At 40.7% G+C, this 18798-nt stretch overlaps 2 protein-coding genes across 12 annotated transcripts in view; both read right to left on the bottom strand.

Moving 5' to 3' along the window:
* chd9 (chromodomain helicase DNA binding protein 9) overlaps positions 1-9379 on the bottom strand; it is a 76787-nt gene extending 67408 nt beyond the window's left edge. For 6 of the 7 annotated variants that reach the window (XM_035946104.2, XM_035946107.2, XM_035946106.2 and 3 more), the window contains exons 1-2: positions 9229-9379; positions 1796-3471 (exon numbers count right to left, since the gene is read on the bottom strand). In XM_035946104.2, coding sequence (XP_035801997.2) covers positions 1796-3367 — 1572 coding nt within the window. In that variant the 5' untranslated portion in view covers positions 3368-3471; positions 9229-9379. Of the gene's footprint in view, positions 1-1795; positions 3472-8432; positions 8576-9228 lie in introns of those variants that run through there. The other variant, XM_055011809.1, reaches the window with a different exon arrangement.
* Positions 9380-10039: 660 nt separating this feature from the next.
* On the bottom strand, positions 10040-18590 carry aktip (akt interacting protein). Of its 5 annotated transcripts, none has more exons than XM_023265578.3 (10): positions 18430-18590; positions 17590-17714; positions 15843-16054; positions 15574-15638; positions 15129-15229; positions 14587-14675; positions 13874-13972; positions 11887-11994; positions 11677-11737; positions 10040-11525 (listed from the first exon to the last, which is right to left on the bottom strand). In XM_023265578.3, the coding sequence occupies exons 2-10, from the start codon at positions 17635-17637 to the stop codon at positions 11418-11420; spliced, it is 891 nt and encodes a 296-aa protein (XP_023121346.1). In that variant the 5' UTR covers positions 17638-17714; positions 18430-18590; the 3' UTR covers positions 10040-11417. The 5 variants fall into 5 exon arrangements, with proteins under 5 accessions (XP_023121346.1, XP_023121348.1, XP_023121349.1 ...); XM_023265580.3 differs by having other exon boundaries at positions 15843-16051; XM_023265581.3 differs by having other exon boundaries at positions 15843-16051; positions 17590-17711; positions 18430-18581.
* Between the last annotated feature and the right edge of the window lie 208 nt (positions 18591-18798).

Genomic DNA, 18798 nt, shown 5'->3' with positions numbered 1-18798 from the left:
TCATCACAGCTGTAGCTAACCATTACAACCATTGGAAATCCTAATTAGCCACATTCACTGCGGGGGAGTGAAGAGTGGGCTGCTATCCCCTGATGCCTTGCCTGTTCAGCAAACACACTATCAGCAGGCTCTTCACACATCAGTGCACACGAACAGCACAGTCAGCCTGTAAGCATCAACACAGGGCTGGATGTTGACACAGACAGGGAGAGGCTCGTTCAGATGGCTGTGGTTCATGGCCCCATTTCAATCAAGGACCTTTAGAGATGAGCAAATGGCCTGTGTGGATAAGCTCTGGTCTCGGCAGACCACCAGTTTTGTTGTCACCTGCTGCCTGTTGAAAAAAAAAGTTGAGGTGCTTAAAACACAAGCTCATTTTGGCTCAGGGGCATAGATTTGGTTTCAAAAGTAGGGGGATATAATTAGTCTGCTGCCAATAAGAGGGCCCTGTTTAGAGAGATTTAAATGACAAACTCAAACTGGTACTCTAAAATTGTTGTCATTTGTGTGTTTACTACAATAGGGTAAGTGCAGATACGAAAAAGAGAGGACTGGCACAATAATGTCAAACAGCACTTCTGTGTTGACAGTGGGCCATCTAAAACACAAAAGCCCGTACAAAAAAATGCTTGAATTTTCAACTTGTGCACATGTCTATTTTGCCTCTGACAAAACAAGTTTAGATGATTCAGTATTACTATTGAAATCTTACATATTATCAAAAAGGAACACACAGATGTACTGAAATCCACGTCTTTTTTTCACGTGTGCAGACCATGATGAAATGTCTGCTGCTTTAGTTGTTGGTCATGTGTCACTCATGGGCCAGGAGGCTGTGTGGATGCTGCTAAGTTACCAGCCAACTGAGGTCCAGGAACCGCCTGAAGCCTGTTATAGCCAGCTAATGCATTCTCCTAACCTCCCCCTCTGCTTGTCTTCTCCCTGCTCTTCCTCTCTGTCTCTTTCCCTCCCTTTCTTTCCTAAGCTCTCCTTCTTTTTCCATGAGCTACTGCCCTCTCCATCTCACAAACCCCCTCCCCCTCCCTCAAGTGCTAACCACTCTCCTTCACCACGCTCTTTTCCCACCGCTCGCTCTCTCACACGTGCACATGCACTCACACACAGAGACACACACAAACTGTGGCAGCTACCACAACAGCGCGCAACCTCCCCCACACTCCAGCGAGGCAGTGTGCAAGTGCCTCTGGCTTGCCCTGACCCACATCTTGATATAGCCCTAAGTATGCTTACAGCTAAGTCCTGAAGACACTCCTGCCACTCTTAGCCTAATCAGGCCTGACCTGCTGTCGGCGCACCGAGCACACAGACAGGCCAAGCTGGACTGACCATTATCATTTTCAGAAGGCTTTCAGACTGCCATAGGTACCGCCTATCCACCTTCCCCCACTCTACAACTGATTGCAGGTTTCCTACTAGACAGGCACATGTTTTATCTGGGATAGTTAGTTAAACATTACACAAGGGACTGGATTCTCTGCTGTGATATACTAGGAAGATAAAGACCACTTAAATGAAAGCAAAGAAATGCTCTCCATCAGTAAAATTGATATTTATGCAAACACTACATATCTGAAGTTCAGTTAATTTCAACGTAATATTCATTCTCCTTAGTAACTGTAACTGAGATGAAATGAGGGTGAAGGACAGAGTGCACAGGTTGCATGTGTATGAACTGGTATAGAGAGAATCGAAAGTTCTAATGATTACTCAGCAATAACTTGGCTACAATAAGTTTTTGGTGAATTTTAAGACACATCAAGACAAAACATATTACCTTCTCTTCCTTGAATTCAATAAGTGGGGGTTTCCTGTCCTCATGGCCCTTCTCCTGGTTGGAATCAGCCCAGGAACAGTTGGATCCATCTTGTTGCCTAAAAGCATCTTCGAGCTGGGGCAGTAGGTCAGGCAGGAGGTCAGGAGGTTCCAGGCCTTCTAAGTCTCCATCCTGAGCCTCTGGTGGTAGTAGATTGTCTCCTAAAGCTTGGTATCCATTAGTGTTGATAACCCCGCAGCTCTGAGGCTGCTCAGAAGGCAGGTGGCTGGCAATGCTAGGATAGCAGCTCATAGAATCACCAAATATCTCAGATGACTTGCAGTTTCCCTCGGTTTCTCCAGAACATCGTATGGCTCGGAAAGGACATTCCTCTGTCTGGTTAACTGGGGTCCTGGTGTGCTGCTGACTCATAAGTGCTGTGGAGGGAAACTGGCATGCTGTCCCCGATAGCTCAGGCACTGTAGAAGTGAGTGGCGCAGTGGTGGGTCTAGATACAGAGGCTGACGACAAAGGCTGTTGACTGAGACTGGGTATTTCTGGCTCCCCGGGATAGGCAGGGTACTGAGCTGGCTGGTAAGCATTGGAGGAACTGACAGAGCATGTCGGCAGAGAGTGAACCACAGATGATGAATGCATGGGAAAAGGCAAGTTAGAGTCCTCTGGTCCTGATCCAGAGAAAGTTTGACCTCCCCTGATCAACTGGTAGCTACCCTGCTGCTGCTGTGTTTGTAAGCAAGTCCCACTCAGAGGAGCATTTTGACTATCCAAGTAAGATTTACTAGGAAGAGCCCTTGAATGAAACTGAGGTTCCCTTACGGTTAGTTGGTGCTGAACCTGCTGCCGTGTGTGGTGAATTTGCTGTTGGCTATTGGATTGACCTCCCTGGTGAAAGGGGAAATTGTGATGCTGCTGTTGCTGCAGGGACACAGTCTGTGTGTTAATTTGTTGGTGCCTGTTTAACAGCTGTTGCTGATGACTTTGCTGTTGTTGCAGCTGCTGCTGTCGCATTCTGTGGTGCTGCTCCTGTTGTTGAGGACACGGGTGGTGTTGTTGCTGCTGTGTTTGCTGTTGTCTGACATGAAGGTGCTGGTTGTGCAGTTGCTGCTGCTGATGACAAAGCTGTTGTTGCTGATGATGATGCTGTTGAGATAAGGGGTGGTACATATTCCCATTCTGGTCTTGGTTGCCCCACATTGGACTGCCACTGTTACAGAACAGCCCATTGGACTGAGGTACTTGGCTCATGGCAGCACTGGGGTACTGGCCATGTTGCTCTGCAATCATGCTCCCACCTGTGCTCCTAGAACCAGAAAATGCCTGCCCCATAGGATTCTGTGTCTTAATGCCAATGTAATGGCCCATCGGCTGACTGTAACCAGGCATGGCTTGTTGGGTAGAGACTGGGGGCATCATGTCTTGATGCTTCCCTGGGCCCAGTGGTTCCACTTGGAGGGGTTCAAAGTCAGCACTGAGGTTTAGTTCATCCACAAGTGATGGTGCTGAGGGAAAGCCATCCTCATCCAGTCCTTCCAAACCTCCAACAAAGAGGTTGGGATCATCAAAGAAGTCCATGGCAGAAGCAGGAGGGTGACTGGAACCTTTGGAACACCTCTGGATCCAAGCTGGTCCCAATGAGCTTGTCTATGGAGCTACAGCACGTCCATTATATTGTGTGCCTGCCAAGAGATGCAGAGAAAACAATACGATATAAGAAGATGAAGATGTGTGTTACAAAAGGAATATTAGCTCCTACAGCTCAGATACAGAATTTATCTCATTTTCTTTAGCACGTAATCTCTAGAACTAATGTAAATGTAAGAATATGTCTGAATGGGAAATAAATATGAACTGTCTGAGCTGTGTCTGCCTTGGTCTAACGCTAGCCTAGTTACAAGCGATGTACGTTTGTGATGTATTCATTCATCATTGTTCAGCGGTCACACTGATGAAACTGACTGCTGGAAAACAGCTCCACCTCTCCCACTAGGCTTGCATATATTTTGAATATATTTTTTATCTTGACTGTCTTCAACTTGTTGCTATGTTGCTTATAAAATTTAGTGCTTCATAAGTGAGTCGATTAAATGTGATAATATAATCACCAGTCACTCCAGACCTCTGGAGAACCACTTTGAGAACCCCTTGTCTACATAAAGATCAGATCACAGTTGGCAAACAAACAACAAGATACTTACTAAAGTAATCAGCAGAAACCTCACCACACACAAACATCAAAATGAGTCTTTTTCAGTTTGAAATGGCACAACAGCCATCATACTGACTTTATCATCAATTTCCCCATCAATGATACATGCTCAAAGACAATAAGAACCACATGAATTCTCATTCGCTATTTAATAAAAATATTTAAGAAAAAAATCTTTTTTCAAGATCCAGGTAATGGCCAGGTCGGAAGGGTATTGGAGAAATTTGGTACTGTCAGTGATCTATCAGCACTGCCTTTCATGTGTGCAGCAAAGCAGCTGGTGCAAACCAACCGCCAGCCACCAGCAGGTGTCTCTTCCTGTACCTCCACCCCTTTTACACGCATACGCACCTCAACCCCCCACCTCCACAACCAATGAGGCTGCCTGCCCTGTTACTGCAGAATGTGTGGGAGGTGCAGACAGCTGATAGAATTTCAACAGCGAAGGACAGAGCAGAAGAGGCCCCTTGAGCACGCGCATGTGTGTGTTCTGCAACCACAGACCAGCGGAAGATGACAGAAGCTTACCCAGGTCAGTCATTATGTGCTGACTTGCTGTGCACACAGGCACACAAAAACACAAACAAGCACAGACATTTCTGCTTTATCTCAGTCTCACACGTGGAGATCCTTTTATTGTTTTCACTTACTAATATATATATATATATATATTTAAAAGGACAGCCAGGCTGGTAAGTGGTTTAAAGTGTTATTGTTTATATCCCATTCTCATATATTTACCAGGCATTCCTTGTAGCTTTTCTATCCAAAACTATAGCAGGTTAATTACTGTGTGATTTGTAATCACAGGTTCAATAAATGACAACAAATGATTTAAATGGCTACGCCATACATACATAACAATGCAGTGGTTCATATAGTTCCCTGTGCAGGGTCTTAATGTGAAATCAAATATGTTTTGAGGCAAATTCCTACTACTTGCTAAACATCCAGGCAAAACCATCAATATTGGAAAGTCTGAAAACTGAAAATATTGTCAGGGTTCTCATATTTTATGATCAAACACTCAAATGTGGTTCACTGGGACAGGCAGGTTATGGTCTTTTGGCTTTCATTTGAGGAAATCCCTCTTGTTCAACTAGCAGCTACCCTGCTGCTGCTGTTGTAAGCAAACTCAAGCCCTTTTCAGACATGGAATACATAACATTACTGGCTTTAACAGTCTGTTAAAGTGATCGCATACTATCATTCAGACAGAGGTCTTTTTAATGTTAATGTTCCTAAGACATGGCCGTGACAGTGACAGAGGAAAACAGTGTCAAGTGACGTATAATGCATAATATTGTACAAATAAACAAAAGCCTAAATCTAAACCAACAGTAAGCTTATCAAATTGTCCATGAGTAATCACCTACTTTATTTATGATTTCATAAACGCTGAAAACTATGCATGACAACAATCTAACTATTACTACTTTACAGACAGTGAAATAAAAATATTGTGACACCTGTGATAGAGTTCAGGATTAAACCTGTAACAAATGATTTAACTGCAGTTCATAAACTGTAAATCTTCAGACAACTCGTCTGTCTGAAATGAAGAAAAGTACACACTGTGACTAATCCTGTCTCCATGTCGGGGTTCATTTTAATTACATGTAAGAAACGCAGTAACCACTGCTACTCTACATACATAAATGCATGCAACTTTCTTGTTTTAGAGATGCTCATATGGATCCTACTGCTGTCTGATGCTGCAAGTATGCAATGAACTCAGTGGAAAGAGTAATACAAACAGTCCTAAATAACAAACTTAAGTTCAGCGCTTGTTAATGTTTTGTGAAAACCTGGATTACATTCATTATTTATGAGTCCTATGAATCTTACCAGTTACAATTTTCAATCACAGTAAAATGTTAATCTTACGAACACTTCCGTTTGTAATAAATATGAAATTATAGGTCACAGTGAATCAGAAGGGTGTGTGTGGTATTGGCACGCAAACTGTGTCTTTTGCTGGACTAGTATTGGTCCTGAAGTGTACAAAAGGGCTTCTCCAAATCGCTTCGTACAACTCAGAGTATACTGCCTGAGCGTGTCTATCTGTTAATGTGACAGCATGCAATTCAGACTTGTGCCGTGCTGTAAGTGATACGGAAATGTTACTACGTCTAATCTGGTAAGATTACTGTTTTAACATTGACAAAAAATGAGCAGAGAGCTCATTCACAAATGAAGCCGCCACGTTCAGATGCTGTCAGTAACTGAGAGAAATGCATGTCTTAATGGGGCTTTAGAGAAGCATTTTGACTGTGGTTGTAAATGTAATTTTTATGTTTTCCTATAAATCATCCTTGGTGGTCCATACTACCAAATGTGCCTGAGCCAAGAGGTGGGCTACAATCCGGTGAGGTTGCTAGACAATCCTGAGGCAAATAACCATCACATTCACACCCACGGGCAATTATAGCTAACCCTAACCCTACAGAGTGGCCACTTAACATAATATGCATGTGGTCGGACTGTAAGAGGAACCAAAACTGTACTAACTGATACATGTTGCATTCTGTTTTTACCAGAAATGCTGTGGAGGACAGACTGCAAGCTATAGCAGGCTGCTGTTAAAATTACAAGCTTTGTTTTTATCTCTCTTATTTTCAATGTAACTTTATTATGTTGTTACAATAACATCAGGGTTGAGCAGTGTGTATTTTCCTGTATAAATAAATAAAAAAGATAAATCACGCATAACACCAATTAATATAACACTAACCCAGTACAGCACTATGTTTCATTCCTAGTCCATTTATAAAGTTGAAAAGAATATCCATTTGCTAAAAGCATGACACATAACCCAAAATTAAATCATAAATTTATCCCTAAAACAATCTAGTTTACTGTTGCATCACCACAGTCCCTGCTAAAGCTTACTGTCGTGCAAACATGCACATTCCAAATACATTAACACTCCCCCCTCCAAACACCAGGTCCCAGAAAAAATCTTTTCACAGGCATGAAGCCATTCCTGTTTCTAGTTTGGGCTGTCCTTCGAACTTTAGGTACACTCCACTTTGTTGTTTGGTTACCATCTTGTTTATTGGAAAGTCACGTGACTGCCCTGAAATGATGAATTAATACTTGTCAATTAAAGCTTCTTTAGATGTCGCTACAGACATGAACTGTACTGATGATTTGTGGCACACTGTCAACGAGTGAAACCAGAAGGCATGTGAAACCACTGCTTTACAGTGTTATACCAGTTCTGATCTTAGTAATAAGTTTTAAAGTGTCTTAGAGCTATTGTTTTAAATTACTATTTACCTAGGTTATTAATTATAATGATACTGACTGATGTGCACTGATCATTCAGGCTGACACTTTCGTATTTGTCCGAAGCCATAAACATTGTAGACAAAGTGCTTGTGTCCTTTCATTTATTGAACACAAAGCATATGCAAATTCAAGACAGGAGTTTTACTTGAAGTAATTTCCAATGCCTGTTTGGCAGATAACAGGGTTGATTATTAGCCAATTATCAGATTGAAGCCGATGAACCATTTTTATTCACCTATTATTGCAATTATTTTCTTGAAGAACGCATGAAAATGCATCAGTAGTCTCGAGCAACACTATCTGAACGGTTAAGTCATGAGGAATAACTATCAGTGCTGAAGGATACATGTTGAAAAGCTCTCGTGTAATTAAACGTGTAAAACATAGACATTTTAACCAGTTTTGTATTGGGATTTGTGTTATTGCAATTGTTGACAATTCAGTTTGGTTTATTAGCAAATACCAGTTGAACCTATCACCTAGCCCCCATAGATGATAAATCCCTTGGTGTTACTCAAAGTAAGCCTGACACACAATGAAAGCCAAGTTGAAAATTTGGGAAATCAGCACTAAAGCTGGGTTAAAACATGTTGAAAGCTTAAGTTTTTTTTTAAATGATACAAACATGATATATATCACATTTCCCATTATGCCCTTAATCAGTGCACATATTCTCTAGCCAGCTATGTGAGCCACTGCTAACCTTTCAACACCACCCATCTGGCCCTGTGGCTCAGACCAGGCCCCTCTATTGATTTCCAGCTGTTTCCTTCATAATCATGACGCTGAAAGCACCATCCAGACACGTGCAACTCATGCCTAATATCAACAAGAACCGTCTATGTAAATTGTCCCGAGGTCGCACTGAATGCTGGGACTGGTGTCAAACAGATGGCTGCTTCTGCGCACCTCAGTACAACAGCGTTAAACCATCAATATTACCTGCAAATTAGCTTGTGCAAAGTTAGTTAAAATCTAAAAGCGTTGCTGTGACTGAAAGCGCATTTCATTTAGCACTCATGAGACTCGAAAGGGTTTAATTGTTGAAGAGGCGCCATGTGTCACTTGGCAACACGTCTGTCGTGTTTTCAAAGCTTTGACGAGTCTTAGTATGATTAAATAAGACGCCGAGCTCACCGCTGAAGTGAGCAGCATCCTCTTCATCTTCCTCCACAAATGGCTTCAGCTGCTGCGAGCGCGGCGCTTGATAAGCCGGCGAGGCGGCAATGTGTTGCGCTACTTTAGGCGCAACTGCTCGCCCGGTGGAAACCAAATATAACGTAAGCAGGACATTTAACTCAAAATTTTAAAAGTGTCAGCTCCGGTTGTCGAGGCGGCCGCACGTGCTCCGAGGAAAAGCTTCACTTTGGATTGAAAAGGTGTCGTGACGTTGCTCAGTGAAGAAGGCGAGGAGAGAGGAGGAGGAGGAGGAGGGGGAGGAGGCCGGAGATGGATGGAGAGGTCGTCAGTTATGGAGTCCGTGATAATTCAGCTAACGAGTTTGCTCTTCTCCACGGAGTTTTGCTTGTAATGTCGGCTTCAAACGACACCGGCGCTGCTAGCCGTGAGCTCGGTGAAGTGCGGTGCTGGCTGAGCCCGGCTGGTCGCTGTCAGTTCAGGACCACCATGACCAAGAAGCAGCACTTTGAAGCCGCGCACATTTCTCATTTACACGACAAAACTCTGAGAAAGTACGATGATATGTGCTGCTCCACACGGGAACTTAAGGAGGACAGACAAGTTTGGCAACTCGGCGGTTGTTGTTTCTAACCGGGAAGATCCACACTCAGCTCGGCGGTGTGTCATCAGACAGCTGAGGCGACCCTCACTGACTGACGGTCCGAAATTTGACAGCTCCTAGCTTGAATGAAACAGAACCCCGCGAGTCCGAAATGTCTCTCAAAAAATCACCAAAACAAGTGTTGTTTCTTACCTGAAATGAACCACAAAAGCGCAACTCCAGACGTGAATGTAGCCGGAGTGTTATCGGCGAAGTTATGACTGTTGTTAGTTGTACTCCTGCTGGCGACCACGGCGCAGCGGCTCTGCTGCTGCTGCTGACGTGACTGTGAGAACACGACATTTGCATATTAGTATCGCCCTCTGTGATTGGACCAGCCACAATTTGCTTCAATGTCGCCTATCCCTGCCAAATTAAAAACCGGTTCTCCCGGTATGAGGACCTCGGGGTCTGTGACGCCCAAACTAGCGTCCGACAGCGGTTGACTATCAGGTAATGATTTGTAAAGCCGCTGTGTTGACAGAGTGCATAAGATGGCCGCGTCTAAGCCAGAGCCAATCCGGAGAGGTTTTACTTTCGCACATGGACCGGAGTCTCTTCTCGGTGCGAACGTGACAGGAGTGGGAAGAGCTGCTCTCCACCGTGGGTGCACACCGACCTCTGGTGGATGCCTGCGTGAGCGACATACTGCCCTAAATTAACTTACCCCACTTTAGACAACATAGTCTGTCGTCCTAAATAGTGTTTTTATTAGAGAAAGTATGAAATTTATGACGTTTTTAATTGCCTATGGCACACATTTAGAATAGATCTATAATGTCCTAGTTGTGTCAGTGAGCTGAGGTACATTGGAAGGGTTCCTTAGACTATTTTAGAATGAATGAATAACAAAATAGTAAAATAGAAACCAAGTCAACATATCCTCTAAATTAATTCTATTTAAGTCTAACAGATGTTTTCATGCTTAATTTACAAGTCCATACACAAAAGATAAACACAGTGCGGCTTTTTAAAATCCTTTTATTGATTTCAAAGAAAAACAAAACATTTGAATCTCATGTCATCGATACAGTGGAGAAGGAATGGTTCAATACAGAACACATTAAAACTCCCTTTTGAAGATGCCAACAGCCCAAATGACAGTGTGTGTGAGGTACACTGTGATTTTGTTACATCCTTGCCTTCCACAGCAGCTATAAATAGGTCTAACAGGTTTCAGCACCATATTTGCTATTCTTATATGGTCATTTCCTTGTGGGATTCCCACGTATTTTAAACATTCCATCCTTTTCCGGCAATATTTGCATATTTAAAGTGGAGGAGCAATTTTACTATCAAGCCAGAGGGCTCTTCAGATGACGACATCAAGTACACACTGATATTTTTCTGGAACTTGAGGGTATATTACCGTCATTTTGTGCTGTTCAAAAAGTAGTTAAAAACTAAACCTTATCAAAATACATTTGTCACTTTCCTTCAGACTTCTGCAGGAATCCTGCAGTAACTTCTTTGACTTGGGAGCTTAAATAATTTACAGTAATTTGGGAAGAAAAATCGAAACATTCACTTACAAAATCAAAGCGTCAATGCAGATATGTCTCAAAGTCAAACTGTAGCACAGGATCCATTATTTACACATCAAACCTTTAATAACCAATAACCAAAGGTACATAACACATTCAAAATGATTTAAAATCAGACAAAATAAAATACTCGAGCTTACTTATTTAGCATCTTAATTAAAACCATACTTGCCTGCTCTGCTTTATACATATATTAGGAACTATGTAAGACATAGTTTACACAGTAGAAATATAAAGAAATCATTGTCCCATAAGTAACAAATATAAAACATATCATGTCAACCTAACTGGGTACTAGGAGAGGGTGTGATTAGGATGTTTCATTCACACAGTTGTGACTGATGACATTCCAAGTCTGACAAATAAACAGTCCTGAGCCAATTTCTACAAGTGGCATTGATCATGCACTCCACTGCACTTACCATATGAATGCAAATAGCTTTGCTCATACGTCTCACCTCCTTTTGGGACAGTATGTTATCACCTAACCAAACACTTGTGTGGAACTAAAAATCAAAGTGAGAATGCGCTTTGATTGCATCACAGCCTAAATGATGTTGGTGACACATCCATTTGTCATCGTCGATTCGCATATGATACAAACTTGGTTTCCTTACACTAAAGCTATTTGAGGAGATGCCTACAAAGCTTTTAAAGCTGAGCAATAACGTAGATTTAATACAAAGTTCTCCCAACTGTTTCAAGCGTCCAGTTCAGATGGGCAGTTGAGGCAAGCCAGTGGTGTGGCGTCCGATGCTGGTGCCTCCCTCTAGTGGCCACTGCTGCAACACTGCAGGTTCAGCTCTGGGGAGGATTGTCTTCTTTGCTAAAGGGCTGCGTAGATCCAGGCTTTACCCAAGACAACCCCGACACCTGTGTTCCCTTGTGGTGATCCTCAGGCCGTCTCTAGAGCAACAAAGATAAATTAGCAGCTACGCAGAAGCAACAGCCCAACCAATACTAAGCTCATTGCTTAAATTGTGGCTTTACGAAACACTTCCTGCAGCTAATGTAGTTAACATGAGAGGGTACCATTCTTCAGTTTTGCTTAACTTACTTTGTATGTGAACATTCTCTCTTTTGCTTCTTCGTGTACAGCTGGGTTCCATGGAGAAAAGCTGAAACCAATGGATTAGAGAGGTTAGGGTGCAAAACATCAACTTCTTTTTCACTTCAGAGCTTCATCAAACACTTAGACACAAGATTACAATGTGTTTTCTTGTAGTTGTGAGCAGTGGAATGTTAAAAATGGGCACAGTTCACCAACCTTATTGCATAGGGATCATCTATCTTGGGCTGGTCAAAAAGATGACTGTTGCACAGTTTCACACTATCCACCACTTTGCTCTTGAACAACTGCACGTCCTTTTCATATCTAAAAAGAAAAAAATAGTAATGCTTTCTTTACCAAAGCAATGACAAAAGGTTCTTTTAAATACATATTTTCTCTATTCTCTATATAACTACTGTTCCACGGTATACGGGTACAAGAAAGATATGGAAATATCCTGCTGTTATAAATGATACATAATCCATTTTGTTACTACCAATACTTTAAGAATGCTAGTTGTTTTTATGAGTTTCTTCCACTCGCTGCAGGCATACGGCCAAATTGTTTTTTTTTCCTCTCATAAGAACACTGCAACTTTAACTTTGAAAAAATGAGAGGTTCAGCTGCAAATTCAAGTGTACTTGCCGACCATCCATGAATTTTCTACAAAGCAGACGCACAAAGCAGAACACAGCCATTTTTCGCTTATATAACAATGAGGGCAAGCCCTTGGACACCACATAGCCCATTTGTAAAAGATGTTTTATCGATGCAGATCAAGCGAGCTGACATGTCCAGCTTGGCAAAGCATCTCTCCAGCAAACATGCCAACTTGTTCAAAGGATTCAAACGGTGACAGATTAGACCATGTGATAGAAAACACAATTACATCATGCTGCTGCCTTCAAATATACATCAAATTAGTGTGATGCATTGTGAAAATGCTTTCACCACAGAGTTTTATGAGGCAATTAAAGGTAATAATAAGAGTTTATTTTAGCTTTATCTCATCTTAGGTCAACTTAACAGTGCGGCCAATATCTATAAGCAAACGCAGCGTTCACACTGATGACATTTAGTTTTTCATGGCTTTAAAAGTGGTTAGACCAACACCACCACTTATAAACAATAAAATTAATTCCTACAGACTGAAAGTGGATGATTTACATGTGCAATAAAGTACTGCTCCAACTTATCTCTGCAAGGATTTAAACATTTATAAGCAGCAACGTGGCACGTAAAGGTGGAGAGATGTGATCATGTAAAGAGCTGATCTTAAGAGTTCCTCTAGACCTGGTTGGATGTGACAATGTATGAAAACGTCTTCTTTTCACATCACAGTCTTGCTCTCATTGTGAAAACATTCTTAGATTTTTTTTTTTTTTTTTTTTTTACCTTTCCTGAGGTTTTTGTTGTAATACTCTTTCAGCATCGGTATGAATACAGTTAAGCAGGTATTATATTAAAATCATAATTTTGGTTTAATTGCAACACTAATAGAAACAAGCAGTCGTTAGTGGTATTAGTCCTTGATATAAGTCAGAATGTACGCTACCGTTCAAAAGTTTGGGGTCACTTTGAAATGTCCTTATTTTTGAAAGAAAAGCATTTTTTTTTCAATTAAGATAACATTAAATTAATTGGAAATACAGTCTAAACATTGTTAATGTGGTAAATGACTAGTCTAGCTGTAAATGACAGATTTTTAATGGAATATCTACATAGGGGTACAGAGGCCCATTTCCAGCAACCATCACTCCTGTGTTCTAATGTTACATTGTGTTCGCTAATCGTGTTGAAAGGCTAGTTGATGATTAGAAAACCCTTGTGCAATTATGTTAGCACATGAAAAAAGTGTAAGCTTTCATGGAAAACATGAAATTGCCTAGATGACCCTAAACCTTTGAACGGTAATGTAATTGTTGGGCATTTGAAACAATACCTTCCAGTTCCATGCAGCAATTGAGCAAGAAGCTGGTTTTATACCACTTTAAACAGATGAAAGTTTTAGTTATTGAGTCTAGATTTGCATTTTAATCCTGTTTTTCTACTAATAAACAAACCAAAACAATATCTGTACAATCAAATAGCATTTCTAAACACACCTTCAATAATGTAAGTTTGTGTTCTGATTGTAAAAATCTTTTTGAACATCTTCTCTTACGTTAGGATAAAGGAAATAAAAAAGAAGGGTCCAACTCACAGCACAGCAGCCTCTGGGTTGAGTGGTTCAGTCGTGTTGATCTTGTAAAAAACCGTTCGTGCGTACATCAGAACTTGCCAGATGTGGTTGTGATTCCGTCTGCAAGAACAAAACATAGGGTTCGACATTATTATTTTACCTTTTATCCCAGGAATATGGGTGCAGGCCATCAGTAAATTGAGTGACAAAACTAAGGTGACTTACAGTATAAAATATTTTTTTATTACCTTGACCCCTACCAAAAGCAAAGCACCTTCACAGAATGGTAATAAATCTCAAACCATTATTCTTGTTATTTTAAAGGCTGTCTTCTTGAAAACAGTCTTATTAGAATCAGTTTATTTGGTTCAGCAGCACCACCCCCCTTAAAGTACTATACAGCATCTACAATTTTACAGTGCATATTCAGCACATAGTGCAGCTAAAGTTTTGGCCTCAGTTTTTATTCTCTACTTGTTTCATTGTTGTTACCTGATTGTGTATTACTGTACATAATTTTGCCTTTAATTGCATTTCTGATTTATATGAGATTAGTGCTGTAATGCTGTAATTCTCTGCTTCCTTTCAGTCCAAGAGAAAGGACGAGCGGGACTGGCTCAGGGTGCACAAATGAATAATTTATTTTTCATTTATTTTTGCATGTATTTCTACTGCAAAACATCAATTGAGGACAACAGTAGAGAAAATTCCATTAACAGAAAAAGAGAACATACCTCCATTTGGTGAAAGCTCTTCTGACATCAAGCTCTCCTGACACTGGGTCAACAAGGGGATGGAAGACTGGGATGTCAAACACTAATTTCTGAAATGAAGAAGACTTTTTTGAGGGTTTGTCCCAACTTTTTGTTCAACAAAAATTTAGGACAATTCTAACAAATTAGAGCTTCAGTAATTTATGTTCAAATGCTACTAGTTAATGAAGAGTTTTACTTTTATCTTATCCATAACAGTCAACAATGTAAAATGTGTACATTTAAATGCAACTACATTGATCATGTTTTCAGAGGATAATTTCAGGTGGCATGTATATTTTATTTCTAAGTCTTTAGAGAAACGGAAAAATCTGAATTTTCTTGACATGATGGAACAAATCCTGCCCTTAAGTAGAAAGACTATAGGATTGGGTGTACACAAAGCCTTTTTCCCTGCTAAATAAAAAATACAATCAAAGTTTGTTTTTCCAGAGAAAGTGGTAAAAATCATAATCATTTATTTAAAAAAAAAAAAAAAAAAAAAAAAGTTCACCAATACTTACAGGACTCTCTCCATCTGGGTAGTTATCTGGGATATAGACTGTGAATTTGAAGACACCGTCCTGGTATAACCCATGTCTGATGAATATGACCCCAAACCACACTAAACAGGGGGAGACACATGACACTTCAGAATCAAGTCATGCTGAACCAAGCAGAGTAAATGCACAGCGAGTTGATCAGCGACCGTGCATAGATTTCAAAGCTAAATTATATTTTCTTTATACAGTGACATATGTTGCATAAAAATGATGGGATCTTACAAAATGGGCAATAAATAATAATTAAAAAAAACACACACTATGGAACATAAATATTTGTATTTTAGTTCTGCATCTTATGTTTTTGCAAACTGCACTTTGGGAGTCATCAAGGAGCCACATTTTTTTACGAGGATACATATGAAACACTATAAACTGTATGAATTTTAAAAAGGGGTGTCCTTACTTAGAGCCGACTTGTAGGATGGCTGGACGTAAATTCCAGGGAGTTTCTGCTTAATCACTAGTGTGCTGCAGGTCACATGGCAGGAAGTTAAATCAATACAAAAGGGGAAAAAAAACATACACAACTCATTTTCTTCTTAGGTACTAAACTGAAGGGATACTTTAAACCCAGGTAAATACAGACTAAACCTGTGTATTTTAATACAACATGACACATGGTTGTAAACAAACCAAATGAAATTTGAATTCTGATACTGGACCAATACTCACAATTCAGCCAGCAGAGAGTACTCCAAGTAAAAAGGGCCATAGGAGGCATGTGTGCCATTGGCTGACTGGACTGGAGTGCCTGTTGATGCAGGCTTGGTAATGGGGACTGCATTCTTAGGAATGGGTGGAAGCTGCTTTTTGCCGAAGGACAACCGAGCTGGGCTGGCTCTCTGCTCCCCGTGCCCGCTCTGGTCCTCGTTATCAGATCTCTGCTGTTTTGGACAAAAATATGACAGTGATCCCAGCACATAAACTGTTAAAAAAATTCTTGCTATGTGAAAAAGAAGACAGAAGGAAAGTCTACAGAGGCAGATTTAGAGAAGGGTACTGTTTATGAGCCATTATGCACACTCATGAGTACACAGTGGCCCAGGGTAATGACCATTTGCTGTGACCAAGCTCTCAGGTTACATTGCCCATCTGGTTTGCAGCTTATCAGGAAGACATGTCTACACAAGCAGAATCACTTTGAAACACAGCTATCACTGTATTCTACTAATACTGTTGAGATTGATAAAATCAGTTACAGTACAGTGTCAGAGTACACATTTAGCACACAGCAGCAAGGTGTCAGGATGCATCAGGAAGCCACAATGAGTACTGGTGATGATCACTACAAGTATGCCAGGAATGCTCATGTTGAATAAGTGCTCTAATGAAACAGATCTAGCTTACACAATCTGTGAGGTCTGACGTGAAAAAGTTTCCATGACTAGGCAGAAATAAATTAACTCACACCCATGCTCGAAGTACTTTGTTTGCCCCTTTCTCACCCCACCAGGGTTGCACCAGCATGCCAACATTTGCCTTCCCTTCCCTCCCCCTGTGTTTGGAAATTCAGTCTAGCACTAGTGAACTGTAGTAAACCAATGACACAAGTAACACTTCAACAATAAAAATTCATAGATTCACCTAATCAGAATTAAAAGTTTTAGGTCATATAATAATATTATTACTTGAACTCCACACAGTAAGAATTTTTCCCAAAAATGAGCTGTGGACCACACCTATAACTAGGGTATTAAGAAAATCCAGTTTAGTAAGATTCCTAGGAAAATGAATCCAAGTGGGAACAGGTGCAAAACTGAAGACTACAAAAATTGAGAGAACAGAGAGAAATTGAGAATAAAGCAGAGTATTAAATGATCACTGACTGTAACTGGCAAAAAGGTTGTGACTGACGCATACAGACATCTGCATTGTTACTGGATATTGATGACGCTGATTCAGTATTGTCGCTTTGAAAGAGAAACTCACAATGCTAGGAACATGACTAAATATGTTTGTGCTTCTCTGTTTTTTTCAGCAAACATTGAAACTTTACACCACCGACTGCATAAGTGCATATACATTCAACTCTAAACCCAATCACATACCGAGGCTCCAATTTTAGGGGACAGTTAAATTATGATGGGCTAAACTGTTATGTTTTTTTTTTTTTTTTTTTTTTAAAAGTCTAGGGTATGTCATTATAAAGGTTAAGCTACATTACTTAAGTGGCAAGACTTTGAAAGAGGTTTTCAGCTCTGCAAAGCTCATGACTATCATGTGAAGTAAATCTCAAAGGCTTCCACAGACTTAAATGTATCTACCCACTGTCATCTAATGCAAACCTTCAGCCACTGAAGATTGTCTACTGTCAGTTTGATTATATGGTGTCCCACACATGTACATCTCAGGTGCTGTCAAATTTGATGGTATTGCTATGAGAGAAGTGCAATAAGTAATTCAGTGTGTTTAATTTTACCTTACGACTTGGATTGGCAGACATGCTCCAGAACGGGTTTAGGTTCATTACTCATTCAGAGGATCAGATTGGTGTCCCTATTTTTATGTAGGTCCCACGACAAGTGCTGTCCAGGCCATCCGCTGCTGTGATGGAAGAAAGACACAGCACACATCACAAACAAATTAATGCTGCCGCAGCTGGGGTCAAACACATATAAGCAGAGTGATCACATTGCAATCAAACACAGTGCTGATCTAATGTTTTCTAACTAACACAACAGCCACTTACCGTTGCAAGCTAACAATTAACACTCAAATATCTTACATTTCAGAGCTAACGGAATGCTAAAATGAGAAACCGTACCACTCAGGAATGATGTTTGGGATAGGTTAGCTTCGTGCTAACTTGGCTGTTACATTAAGTATGCTAACAGCTGTGCTGTTGTCGGAGTTAAGAAGTTGCGTGGCTGAAGTAGTCGGCAACAGGATGATAACAATTTACACTAACATTTTGATTTTAGTGAAATTTGCCATTAACGCTGTGGTATTTCAGACAGTACGTCGTGTTGTCGAGTTATTCGCAACAGCCGGCGGATACGGTGCTACGTTAGCAAACATTAAGAACTTGTGTTAGCTAGTCAAAAAATATGATTCTGCTTGACATCTGAAATTTAGGCTAAATATACTGTCGAGGCATAAGACTATTTGTGTTAATGTCCACACACTGACGTTATCTCACCTGTATCACTTTATGCTATCTATAGCGTTAGCTTATAAGCTATCTTTGACGTTGCTAACAACTTGACTGTTCCTTTAAATTTATCTAGTGCACGTAAGAAAGCTTAGTGATGTAACTCACCCTGTTTGCTCGAGATCTGTAAAAGTCCCTTTCACAGAGATGTGAACACGTTTTCCAGTTTAATTTCCGCACAAGCTGCTCAGCATTCCTTTGGGTGTCATCCCAGCTAGCTAGCTAATGTTGCTAGCTAAATAATTTGACAGACACAGAAACCGGAGTTCAATCTAACTAATGAGGGGCGTTTTGGTGTGTGAGAGCGGATTCTCATTGGTTTGTGGGAAAAACGTTCATGCAGCTGATTGGCTGGTACCTCCATCACGTGAAGGAAAATGTGGACTTCACTCAGAAAAGGTAGTAGCTGATAGATCGATGCTTTGCTGTCAGTCAAACGTTAAATACCCAAACCGGAGTCATTACTTTGAAGATTTA

The sequence above is a fragment of the Amphiprion ocellaris genome, chromosome 1 (assembly GCF_022539595.1).
Source record: "Amphiprion ocellaris isolate individual 3 ecotype Okinawa chromosome 1, ASM2253959v1, whole genome shotgun sequence".
NCBI classification, from domain to species: domain Eukaryota; kingdom Metazoa; phylum Chordata; class Actinopteri; family Pomacentridae; genus Amphiprion; species Amphiprion ocellaris.
This window is presented reverse-complemented; position numbering and strand designations above follow the sequence as displayed.